General features: G+C 52.5%; 1 protein-coding gene across 1 annotated transcript; it reads left to right on the top strand.

Moving 5' to 3' along the window:
• The first annotated feature begins 856 nt into the window (after positions 1-856).
• Positions 857-11,116, top strand: LOC144139303 (importin-5-like). The gene is made up of 4 exons (XM_077671697.1): positions 857-1,078; positions 1,449-1,675; positions 3,638-3,809; positions 8,013-11,116. The coding sequence occupies exons 1-4, from the start codon at positions 986-988 to the stop codon at positions 10,752-10,754; spliced, it is 3,234 nt and encodes a 1,077-aa protein (XP_077527823.1). The 5' UTR covers positions 857-985; the 3' UTR covers positions 10,755-11,116.
• The last annotated feature ends 1,858 nt before the right edge of the window (positions 11,117-12,974 follow it).

The raw sequence follows: 12,974 nt of genomic DNA, 5'->3' as shown, positions 1-12,974 counted from the left end.
TGAAGAAAAAAAGAGAAGGGGCGCTTTGAACACTGCAGATTAGTCACGAGAGCGCGCGCCTGCTACCGTGACATTCATGTGAGAGGTACGGTTGACGGGTCAGTGCGGGAGGGACCGCACGGTCAGGATATTTCATGCGCGAGTTTTCCGAAAGCCAAATATTTTTTGGGGCATGCCCTTACTGCCATTTTTAGTTCGCCGTGGCAGCCGCTAGAGGGACCGGTACTGGAAAAAGGTCAATTAATGATTATTCTCTCTCTCTCTCTCTCTCTCTCTCTCTCTCTCTCTCTCTCTCCACCACCATAACCCCATCCCAATCCCCAACCCTGAACAGTGGGAGGCCAGGCTGACCAGCTCAGCACCAGAGCGGCAGCAAGCCCTGGTGCAACGAGCTCTGCAGGACGCAGCTCGGACACACGGCCGCCTGGACACAGGAGGCTGAACACATACATACTCTTGGGCTCAATAAAAGTTTATTCCTCCTCCTCATCATTAAAAAAATATGGCGGGGAAGGTACCTACCTCGGCAGAGGAATAATATTTCGAACGCCCAGGTAAGAATAGAAAGCGAATAAAATCTAACAAGCGCATACGTTCTAATATGAGCAACAAGAGCCCTAAGTCAAGAAGCGCCGAACACGAGATTTAACAGCGACAACAACAACAAAAAAAACAGTTTCTTTTCTTCCTTTTTTAAGATGAACGACGCTGGCATGCACAGTCGAGCCACGGTCAGGCTGGCGCGCGTCTGTGTGCCCAGACGCCGCCCAGCAGTCGTACCTCCAAGCAACGCCTCGGCAGCGTCGATTCTAATTCTTTTCGACGCTGGTGATGATCGGGCGCTCTTTCCTGGTCATCAGCCGAGCTCGCGCAAGAGCGCGCGTGCCCCGGCTCGAACGCTGCCGACGCCCCAGGCCCAGATCTACTGCGCCGCCAGTTGCCCAGAGAAGCCGACGAGGACAAAAAGTCGAAGACCGGCTGCGAAATGTTTACCGAAGAGGAGAGCTCAGAGGACGAAGGAATTCCCAGGACCCCTGCCACGACTCAGGAACAGCGTGAATTCAACGCGCTTCTCGAGGTAAGACGTGTTTGTATTTGTCCTTTTGAACAATCAAGCCAAAGCATAGCATCACGGACGAACTTGAACTCCCAGCTGATTTGGAGGCTGTTAAGACACGATGGAACACACTACCTCGTGTTTGGTTCGGGGCTGCGTCTTGATACTGTGAAAGCACGGACGCTTAGCGCCCTTGTAACGAACATAACCACTCACTTTCAATGACTAACAGCGGAAATAAGAATCCCGGCTAGTGCATAGGTTGCAAAGCCCGTTAGGCCTACAGTACCTCAATGAACGCCGCCATGCTGCGCAGTTCATCAAGGGAGTCCAGCTACGCTGTCTGTGGTGGTTGTCCATTGCTTACCGCCCTTTTTCTTTTGTTTTGGAGGTCCTGGCAGGAGAGGTCGATGACACTCGGCGAAGACAGGCGCAGGATTCGTACGACGCCATGTCCGCCAGTTCCCGTACCCAGCAACTACTACTCACTGTGGCCGATGCCTCCCAGTCCTTGCCAGTGCGATCGGTGGCTGGCGAGTTTCTGAAGGATCTCGTGACCGGCAGCTTCGAGACCTCGTACCTCGCCCTCTCGGAGGACAGCCAGCGACAGTTTCGCAAGTGGGCTATACTTTTTGATCGTGCTTGTGCAGCGTTATTATACCTCATGATGTTACTGATATCCAATATAGACCCCCGCAAAGGGTCCCTTGGGGTGCATTATTCTTCATATCGTACTCCGACGGATTAAGACGAAAGACTTAGCATGCCTAGAATTTGGGAGACGTCCTATCCTACGGAAGTTGGCGGCCAGCGAAGCTGTGAGGTGCCGAGCTACTCGTTCCATACCCTGCGTCTCCCGTTCATATACGGCGTGCTAAACCTGGTGCGTCTTGAAGCCAGCGGTGTGCACGTAATCGGCGGCTGGCTGTGGGCGGGTTCGTGGTGTGACCTTGAACCGTTCGTGTTCAGATGCTCACGTGGGCTTCTCCCAGCTAGGTGGCAAAAAAGAGAGGGGGGTGGGGGGAGGGGTTTGACTGAGCGGCTCGTGAACGCCGGTATTGCGTTTGTTCTCTTCTTAGCTTATTTTTTTTTATTGCTGTTGCCTTTTTGCTTTCGTCGCGTTAATTCTTTGCTTGGCTTGTTTGCTTGTTTTTTTTTTTGCTATTGCGGGCTCGCCAGCGACTATGTTGCGTTCATTCTCTTCGCTTCGACCTTTTTTCTGCCCACGGACGGCACGAAATATCCCGACCGAGACGCTGACAACGAAGCATAACAAGGCAAAACTCATTGGAGCACTTTGGTCTCCTGGCGTATCGTTAGGGAGGCCTAGTCACTGTTTTAAGCCTTGTTTATTCCCCATTTCGGTGCATGCGCCACCCCTGTGAGTGAGGAAAAAATACATTTGGTCTCGATTGAAATTTGTGACGCCTGCGGTTGGTTGTAAAAAGGGCCAAATGTGTAGACATTCTCCTCCAGAACGCCTTTGTTTGCGGAAGCACCCACCACAGACTCTGTCATCCACGATCATAAGGACCACGTGCACCGTCAATTCCGCTATTTTACCTCTGTTTTGTTGTCTTAATTTGTTAAGGGCGCGTGTATCGCCTTTTGCGCACCTGCTTCAACTAAATTCTCTACCGACGCCATACCGCCGCACCTCAATGACAGCGCACAGTGGAGTTGGTCTGTAGGGTTTAATTTGAACAATAGAAGATATTCGCCTGAAGACTCTTCTCACGTACTTAATAACTCTTTCTCAAAGACTTCCCGCTCTGTGCACCGCGCCGGCCACGTCTACGTTTGCGCCGTCGTTTTTGTCGGCGTTGTAAGTGTTTGAGTGCAGTTTCCTCCGGCTCCACAGGGTGGCGGTACCATCCCCGAGACAAGTTACCGTTCTCCATTTTGAAGCTCAATCTGTTTTTTCGTCGTAACGGTGAGGCTGTGACAAGCGATGGACAAGCGAAGTGGAATGGCCCAAGAATTTTTAACGCGAAGCGTTCTATGTATCACTGATGGCGTTCCATGTTGCGCCAAAACGCACTTCAGGAAAGCCAGCTTTACATAATGGATTTCACAAAACGATAACGATGATAAGCGAAGGCACACCAGCGCCTCAGAAAAAAAAATTCACGCATTTCCACGAAGTGAATCATCATGAGTGGGCGAAGCACTGGGGATCGCTCTTACCGTAAATCACCTGTGGCGTTGCCCATTCGCGCATGTAAACGAGTGACAACGCGTCTGTACAGCATATACAATTCCAATGCAATCCAATCCACTGCGTCCACGGACGCCAATCCAATCCGATACAAATAAATTTAATCCAATCAAATCCAATCCAATGCTCCTCGCGCATGCGCAACACTGTGTACACGGACGCTAAGGGACAGGCCACGGACAAAGCGAGGTTCTAATGTGCTGCGCCCCTAAAACGCTTCCCGTGATCGGAATTGAACCTGGGTGCCTTGCGTTGTGAAGCCGACGACTATCCGGTTGAGCCACTCCGACGCGGTCGAAGCAGCTTCGCGTTTTACACATCTTCCTCCTAAGAAAGAGGCTTTGACTTTGTTTTTCGCGCAGGGACCTTCTGTTCACCGCCTCGGACCACCGACTGCCGTGCAACCTGCGGCCGCCACTGTGCGAATGCATCGCGCACATTAGCCGACAGGTGGGCCCGCAGGTTTGGCCCGACCTTGACAAGTTCCTCTTCTTCCCCATTGTTGGCCCTTCGCACAAGTCGGCCGCCACACAGGTATGCGATACTAAAAGGATCTTTGATTACCCACTTGAAACCGTCTTCTCCCAGGCTGACTGACCCAGTGGTGGAATTAAATAGGACCTCAATCACCCCAAACCCGCTGTGTACGAGCTCTAAAATAGAGACTCGCGAGCGGATATCCGTCTCGTCGGAAAGGATCTTAGGACACCAAAGTATACTGCCCCGTTCAAATGTTGCGAGACGTTTGTGAACTACACTCCAGGGTTTGACTTGAAACTTAACTAGACTCCACTGCTTGACTTGAAACTTTTTATCTTACCAGCCATTTTGGTTGATTGATTAATTGATTGTATGGTTTAACGCGCCGACGCAACTCAGGCGATGAGGCGCGCCGTAGTGAATGGCTCCGGATTAATTTTGACCACCTGGGGATCTTTAACGTGAGCCGAAATCTCGTACACACGGGCGTTTTTGCTTTTCGCCTCCATCAGAAAAGCGGCCGCCACCAGCCATTTTTGTGGGCGTCATCGACTAGCACTCAACTAAGCCTAAACAATCTGAATCTTTTGTCAACTAGCCTCTAGTGCTTGACTTGAAACTCGACTCCAGAGCTTGACTTGAAACTTTTATCTTACCAGCCATTTCGGTGGGTGTCATCAACTAGCACTCAACTAAGCCTAAGTATCCTAGATCTAAGTAATCTGAAGTAATCTAAGTAATCTAAATAATCAACTAAGCCTAAATAATCTATACTAGCTCATTCCTTCCCCCATTCTACACCTTAACCTTCCAGAAATTCATTTGAATCCGCCTGTGAGCCGATCTTGGGAGTGGATACATGAATAAGGCGAACATGCGGAGAGGTGTTTATGTAGTGTGTTTCTCTGTGTATTTCTGTACGGGCACTATCTGTGCACGCTTAACTGGAGTAACTCGAAGCTTTCCTTGTGGCGTTTCGGCCAATTCGTAGCATGCGCATGTGTGTGAATCGCCGGGTATGAAATAGCCAACTGAGGGGTCACACATGGAGACGAGTGCCCCTGATCGAGCTGCTGTTTCATTTAACGTGAAAGTTTAATACGCGGCTGAAGTGGGGCCAATATGTCGCGTGTGAGAAAGGGCAAGGGAGAGAACTAGATCGGGGCTATAATAACAGATCCTGACCATTTTTAAATTTTGTAGCGGGCGTGGACAAGTGGGCATAAAACGGAATTTTTTTGCCTCTAACGCTATAGTGTTTTGTGTTAACTTCTCGAAGGACTCCGGGAGTGACGTTCTGGCGGGTGTTTTTCCCGTCCGGTCACGAGCAGCTCAAGTCTAAACCTATAATGTTTGGTGATGACTTCTTGAAGGGCTCCTGGAGGGACGTTGTTGCCTGGTTTTCCCGTCCGGTCAATAACACCTCAAAGGGCTTCAGGAGCGACGTTCTGGCCGGTGCCTTTTAGATGCGACGCATCTCTTTAACTCGCCCTGTCCTTCCATGCATGCATCCGGCGTCCATCCGCACACCTCTCCCCCATTCTCCTCGCCACGCTAGCTGCGCTGTAACGCCGCTCTCACCGCAGCGCCATCTTGCGTTAGCGCTCGCTCCCCTCGCCATGCCAGCTGTGCGTCAGCGCGCGTTAGCGTTCGGTTAACACATGCGCATGCGCTACTCTCTCTCATTCCCCTCACCGTTAACGCGCGGTACATATAAACGCGATAACTGCGCCGCTCCGCTCAGTCGCTCCACCGCCGCCGCTCCGATGACATCCGATGACCACCGATGATTTGAATGGAGACTACCAGGTCTGCTACCGCGATGGTCGGCGCAACCGTAACAAGCACCGCCCAGATGCGTCGCATCACCCCATGGTTTCCCCCCGCGAAAAGATGTGGTCAATTTTTTCATCTAAGAACTCATCCGATGTTAACACAGCATGCAAATGGAAGTACAAAAACGGCAGAAAAAACTTCTGGTGAAGCCCTTGAGAATATTTCCAGCCTCACGTAACAATTCGCTCCTCCTCAATGCTGAACAAACAAAAAAGAAAGGTAAAAAGCCTCTCTGAAGGCTCTCTGAACAGACAGCCTTAGAAGTTTTGAAGGTAAGTTGCGCTTGTTGTGAACACAGAGACGGACACGGAAAAAAAAAGGTACACTTTCACGAGAATACGGTGTCTTCTCGTGAAAGTGTACATTTTTTCCCGTGTCCGTCTCTGTGTTCACAGCAAGCGCAGCTTCCACCAACTAGCCCGACATAAGGCTTCACTGAGCCTTAGTAGTATCTGCTTGCTTGTATACGCACTGTATGGGAACCTTTTTCCGCAAATGTAGGCCCTTAGCCATGGATGGACCTCTAAATACCTCCCATTCATGTTCCTCCATCTTCACTTAACCTACCAAACTCCAATTGAGGTCAAAATCAGCTTTGGAACTTTGTTGCGTAAAGGGGAACTGAAGCGTGGCTGGAAATCTTTGGGAGAGGCCAATCCGTACTGCAGCGGACACAAGCAGGCTGATGACGATGATGATGATTTATCTTAGGTAACTGTAAGGCGGGGAATACTAACTAGCGCTGGCCTTGATGACTGTCTCTGCTAGTATCGTGTCACGTTCCTTCCGGAGGTCTCTCCGTCCCGCAAAAACCGGTTCCCAGTATAGAAATATTCATCAAAAATACAAAGAGTTTACTGGTCCTTCATTATTTCATGCAAGACGGCTTATATTTCCCCTGAAAGGACGTCTCCCCAGCAAATGAATTTGTGTAGGAGATCGGTGTAAGCTGGGTCATTGTAAGCTGACTTTCCCACATCGTCTGTTACGCAGTGAAGCATGACAATCACGGAGTGTGACTGATTAGAGAAAACGGCTCTAACTCTCGTGTTATCGAAAGTATCCCAAAACAAACTAAATGAGAATAAGCCGCTAAGACGACTCTACCATTACGCCGAGGTTCATTTACTTGGCATAAGTAGTTAGTTATAGTGAAGCTGCAAACGTTACAGAATTACTGTCTGCTGTCGATACATGCATGGCTATCATAGAAGGGAGTGTGGTTTCAGAAAATGGCTGTAACTGTTGTTTTACTGAAACTGAAGTAAACCCCGCTTATATCGAACAGCGCGAGGATTGTAAAATAGTTCGATATAGCAAAAATTCGATATAGAAAGTGAAGCAAAAAAGAACTTATGTGAGAGCAATCTTGCCGACGGAGTCACGAGCTAACGCTGATCTCTTACCACCCTGCAGTTCACTATTGATACGACATTTTCTCGGGAAGAAAACATTAATTTTTGGGGCGGAAGAACTGCGTGAGTGTAGCCTGCTTCTTGGAGCACAACGCGTTGCTGGTGACTGCTTGCTACACGGTATCTAAACAGTCGACAAACACAAGACCGCTGCCCTCAATGGCACTGCAGTATCGCCGTAGCAGGGCCACGGCAGCGACGGCTTCGCTCGGGCTCGGAAGCGGTATGTAGTGCTCGGCGTCCTCGACAGAGCGGAGACAAGCATGGATACAAGCGAATAACGGCGAACCGAGCGAACCGAGCAAGTGCGGACAGCGAGTGGCGCGGACTTGAAGTTCGGTGACACTGCAGCCCACAGCGCCCAATGTGGCGTTTTCGGCTCCAGCGGCATGCATGCGTAGTGCAGGTCCACTCTGCCACGGCTAGTTTGGACGCGCCCGAGCTCGCGCGGGAGTCGCAAACGACACCCGTGCCACCGCTGCGCGCCGATGTGTTGCGGGAAAGCCTGCCGCATGCCTAAGGAGAGCGAAAAATTCAGCGCGGGAAAGTTAGATATATCCATTGTGAGCAAAATCGCGTTGGATATAAAAAGTTTTAAATGCATGTAATTTTTACCCGAATTATACAAGGGTTCGATATAGGCAATAGTTCGATATATCAGTGTTCGATATAAGCGGGCTTTACTGTACCCAGAAACTAATTTAAAAATAAACATTTGCTGCTTAATCCAAATTTAGCGTAATTAAGCACATGAAAGAAGACGTAGATAAACTGAATCTTTGTGAGGACAATCCACAACTGCGCTGTTTCAGGAGATTTCATACTGGGTTGAACTGGGTTTAGTTTTTTAGGTTCTTCACAATGTAGACGATCATGGCTGTTACGATTATGTAGATGCCGTGACGTACGCACGAGCGCTGAAACCACTTTGATTTCGCATTCTTACCGTGTTCTGTGCCCGCGTTCTACACCCTCGACGACATAACAGCCCCGCCCTCTACCGCAGGTGTACTCGCTGGCTCCGGAATTCTTCGAGCAGCGCCGGCTCGCATACCTTCGTGTGGCGCGCGACGCCCTCTGCGCGGATCTGGAGGATGAGTGCACCGATCCCGAGGCCCGCTCGAGGTCTCTGACCGTCCTCTGCGCGCACATAGTCGAACACCGCAGGGTCGACGGTGCCCTCGACATCTTCTCCAGCGCGCTTCCGACGATCGTTCGCTTCATCGCCTCCGTCCTCGAGAGGCCCGGAGACGAACGCCTGTTGATCAGCGTCGCCGAAGTCGCCAGGGCGTGCCCCGAGTTCCTAAGGCCCCGCGTGGGCGACCTGGTCGACATGTGCCAGCGGGTCATCGGCCACCGCTCCGCGACCACGCCGTGGCGTCACCAGTGCCTCGACACTGTCGTGGCGATCGCCGACGCCCTGCCGGCGGCCATGCGGTTCCTGGGCGCGGCGAAACTATCCCAACTGCTCGGGTCCTTGTTCCAGCTCATCGCCGACAGCCAAGAGGTGACGGCTGCCTACAGCAGGGGCGAATGGCAGAAGGACCTGGTAGCCGCCGAGGAAGCGCTCATTCATCTCTCCCTGAGCCTCAAGGGCTACACTCTGATCCCCGCGGTGGCCAAGAACCTTTGCGCCATGGTCAAGAGTGACGAGTGGAAGCAGCGATACGCCGCCCTCGTCGGGCTCAACGCGCTTTTCTGCGAAGAGGCCCTGCCTCGCCACGTCGGGCGACTCGCGCCCGCCGAGATGCTGGTCAGCAACTGTTTCGATTCCGTCCTCGGCTGCCTCCGCGACGCGGAGCTCAAGGTCCGTTACGCGGCAAGCATGGCCCTGGGGCAGATTGCGGCGCGCTTGTCGTCGGAGTACGTCTGCCGCTCGCACGAGAGGGTCGTTCCCGACCTGCTGGCCCTGATCACGCTCGAGTCCCAGCCTAAACTGATCTGCGTCGTCACCGAGACGCTCAGGAACTTCCTTTCGGCCTGCCCGCAAGAGGTCGTGGCCACCTACCTAGGTGCGATCCTCTACAAGTTGGACGAACTGATCAAGCACAGGGTGCCCTTCACCGTCAGCAGGGCACATCACCACATGGTGACCGAGGCAGCGCTGGAGACCATCGCGACGCTGGCGGAGCTTTCCCAATCCTACTTTCAAAACTTCTACGACGCGTCCATGCCGGCTGTGAGAGAACTTATTTACTCGGTGGGCTACGTGGAAGGCGAACGCCTGCGTTGGCTCGCTATCCACTGCATCGCCCGCGCCGGCCTCGCTGCGGGAAAGAACTCCTACATGACGGACGCGGAGGCCGCAGTAAAAGCCGTCCTGTCCCTGCTTGCGAACAGGCTGTCCTGGAGCAATGACCAGCTCCTGAAGAGGGCCCTGACAGTCGCCCACGTGACGTGCAGGGTTCTTGGCGCCCAGAGCGATTTGTTCGTAAAGCATCTATTGCCAGCCATCTACCCGATTCTCTCCCTGAGAGACGCTCGCCTAGGAGGCTTCTACGCCGCCACTTGCGCTTTTCTCGGCTGGTACGCATTGAAGAATCCCAGCAGCCTCGCGCCGTACGCGGATAACGCGGTAGAGTGCGTTCTGCCCATGTTGTCCTTTGGGGAACCCACGGCAAGAGGAGCCGCAGCAGAGGCTCTGCCGCGGGTGATGACGTGTGCCGTGTCGCACGATGCCGAACGCAGCTCAAGGTACTGGATCGATGTGCACACTGCATTGACCGGAGCCATCGAAAGAGAGAAGGAGCTTTCCGCTATTTTGAGTGAGGTGTGTGGTCTCCAAGAGCTCTTGGCTCTCGTCAGGCTCCAGATTGTGCCACCCGAGCAGCTAGAGTCGACGACCTTGGCGCTCGACAAGTGCTTCGAGTTCTACTTCCGCTGGCATTGCGACGAGAACTACGACCATGTCTCGTGGGACGACTTCGGCGTCGAGGGACGAGGGCAACAAGACGCCCTCAGCAGAGCCTTCTTACACGAAGTTGCCGACATGGTCTGCAGTCTGCTGTCGACGCTCAAGGACACCTACTTCCCGTTCTTCGACCGGCTGGCCCCGTACGCCTCGAAGCTGCTGACCAAGCAGAGACCATGGACAGAGCATCTCGAAGGACTTATGATCTTCAACGCAGCCCTGAGTATCGGGTCGGCTGCTAGCGTTCGCTATCGCTCCTACTACCTTCCGGAGCTCGTGGAGTGGCTGGAGAGTCCCGTGCAGTCGGTGAGAGCTCTGGCGGCAAAGGGCCTCGGGATACTGGCTGACGTGGACCCCAGCACTTTTGCTTCCGACTGCACCAGGGCGTGGCCGCACATCGTTGCCGTCATCACAGCCAGAAGGCCTATCCGCCCAGAAGAATCTTTCGGCACCGAGGCGGCTGTCGTTGCGGCTGCCGCTATTCTAGATAACTGCTCTACCACGCTAGAAAATAAGGATGTCCCGGTGGACGAACTGTTTCAGCAGTTCCTCTCCTGCTTCTGCGTGCTACACGGCGATAGCTGGCGACGCCCTCTAGAACTCGTCTGCGCCCTGATCGAGAAAGAAGACCCGCTCGTGAAGGCCAACCCTGCTGGACCGGCCAGAGTCCTCATGAATGCGCTGAAGGCAAACAGAGTCGTCCGCGGTTCGGCTCTGGAAGGACGCATCGTTGCATGTCTGCGTCACCAGAAGCAAGAGGATTTGCCCGAAGATCAGCGAAATACGCTGCGGGAGATCCTAGGAGGTGCCCAGGGCCCGGACATCACTTGCAGCTAGTTCCAGCTTGAGCACTGGAGAACTGGCGTTTGAAACGGGTTTAGGCTCCTCCATTCCGTCATTTTCTTTCCTTCTTTCCCTATGAATTTCACTTTTTTCATTATGTTTACTGTGGTTGCATACGCCGGAGGATTCCTCGATGAGACGAGGAGGAGATTGCGCTTACTCTTAGCCCATTCCGTTTCCATTTCGTTTACTGTTGTTCAGTAATCCTAGAAAATCACCAGCAGTAAACAGGGTTATTAAAACCTACGCAGAGATACTATACGCAAACACCGCTACAAAACAGGGCTATTTTGATGATTGTTTGCAATCGGAGTTCAGGGATTCGTAGGGCACCGTGTTGCAGTAGATTATTGTGCGTCGAAAAGACGAGCTATTCATCGATGTATATTGTATATGACTGAATCTGAATAAAAGCTGTGATATTCTTTTTTTAACCCGTGCTGCGTCATGCGTATACGTTCATACTGAAATGGGACTATGGATGGATGGATGGATGGATGGATGGATGGATGGATGGATGGATGGATGGACGGACGGACGGACGGACGGACGGACGGACGGACGGACGGATGGATGGATGGATGGATGGATGGAGAGAGAAAAAACGCCAAAACGGTAAGAGGAGACGTCATATCTTGCCGCAAGTGGTGCGATTTTGTGTAAATTTGGACGCTTAAAAAATAGAATGCTTAGTGAGAGGGGCGAGGTAAAACTTACGAAAGCGAACCGTTGAATATGCAGTGGGTTATTAGGGCGAAAGCCTTATGTCTCTCTGGAAGCTAACCTTCAGTGACCCTGGCGATCGTTGCGCCGCCTGCCGCCGCTTCACCGCGGCGTTTACGGGAAGAGCGCTGCGTGCCGTGGTGTTTGGTTCTGCTCCGCTTCTTTTTTTTCCTTTCCGCGCCCTCACCAACTTGTTCTCGTGACATTTGTAAGCAAATACTACGCTTAGGGCAATTAAAAAAAACAGCTGCGTCTTGGTAGAGTGCTCGAACGCCTACAAGAGCTATCCGGGGACGCGGTTCTGTGAACTTCTTGGCCGCTCTTACGGGCGTCGGCGACGGCAGCTAGCATATCACCAATATCACCACTATCACCTCCCAATATGTCAGCACAAGTGAATTCTACTGTCGCTCCGTTTAGGCCTGATACTAGGTGTGTGTCGTTTCGCAGCGCGGACAACGAATGCGGCTTTCGTTCGAATGTATACGCCGTAGAAACTACGATTTTGGGTATACGCCGTAAAAAATACGAATTACCCCATACATTACAATAACTTGTGCCTTTTATGGGAATATAACCCACGCGACAATGTTAAGTATATTCTGTTGTGCCAGAGCGCCCGGCCCAAATGCGTTGCACAGGGAGACGCGCCGACAGCGGGGCCGATTCCCACCTCGTCCAAACCAGACCAAACCGCCCGCGGCCGACAGGCCCAAACTTGCACCGCCGCTGAGTCGCCTCTCCCTTTTGCGTCGCGGCGGCTCTGCTGAATCATGCATCGAGAGAGAGAAGTGATTTGGTGGAAGAAAGGAAAGGAAAGTGCACTGGGGATATTATTGAGCTCAGTAGGGAGCTCACCTGCATACAACCCAGTGCGGTGGGGAGGGGAAGAGGGGATAAAAGACTTGGGAGGAGGTTAGGGGTGGAATAGAAAAGGCGTGAAAGAGAAAGACAGGCAGAAAAGAGAGAGAGAGAGAGAGAGAAGAAAATAAAAGAAGGGGGGGGGGGCATTACATAGGCAATCATGCATCGGGTGAACTACCGGCAACCGACAGGCCGCTACTTGCTTGGAGGCGGCTTCTCTGAGACGGCGACGGCGTCGCTTTCCCTTCCCCGTTGGGACGGCTCGGCTGACGCAACCGCTTCGCCTCCATTCGTTGGATTTCAAAATTTGGCCAGCTAGAGTCCTGATTGGAGCGATTCAAACTTCTCGGGGCCGCAACGGACTTCCGGGGGTATAAAAACCCGTCCGGAGGCACTTATCGTCGGCATTATTTGGCGGCACTTTTCGGAGGCACCGAGTGGAGAAGTGCTGTCGCCTTTGTGCGAGCCATGTAACGCTGTTGTTACCCTTGTACATACTGCACATAAATGTTGCTTCAACTTTTCATCCGCTCGAGAACTTCATCGCTCTGCTCTGCGCCGCGTCGATAGCGGACGCGTGGAGCAAGGCAACGCCGCTATACCGGTGACTGCGCATTGATGGCCAGT

This window comes from Haemaphysalis longicornis, unplaced genomic scaffold (assembly GCF_048455015.1).
Source record: "Haemaphysalis longicornis isolate Haplotype H1 unplaced genomic scaffold, Haemaphysalis longicornis Haplotype H1 scaffold_5, whole genome shotgun sequence".
Taxonomy (NCBI): domain Eukaryota; kingdom Metazoa; phylum Arthropoda; class Arachnida; order Ixodida; family Ixodidae; genus Haemaphysalis; species Haemaphysalis longicornis.
Note: the sequence above shows the minus strand (reverse complement) of the source record. Positions and strands in the feature narration are given on the sequence as shown.

Bases quoted from the DNA above. Each gene is read 5' to 3' on its own strand.
- LOC144139303 (XM_077671697.1), top strand. From the start codon at position 986: ATGTTTACCGAAGAGGAGAGCTCAGAGGACGAAGGAATTCCCAGGACC. The intron at 1,676-3,637 runs GTGGGCTATACT...TTTTTCGCGCAG, and splicing joins AGCCAGCGACAGTTTCGCAA to GGACCTTCTGTTCACCGCCT. The intron at 3,810-8,012 runs GTATGCGATACT...CCTCTACCGCAG, and splicing joins ACAAGTCGGCCGCCACACAG to GTGTACTCGCTGGCTCCGGA.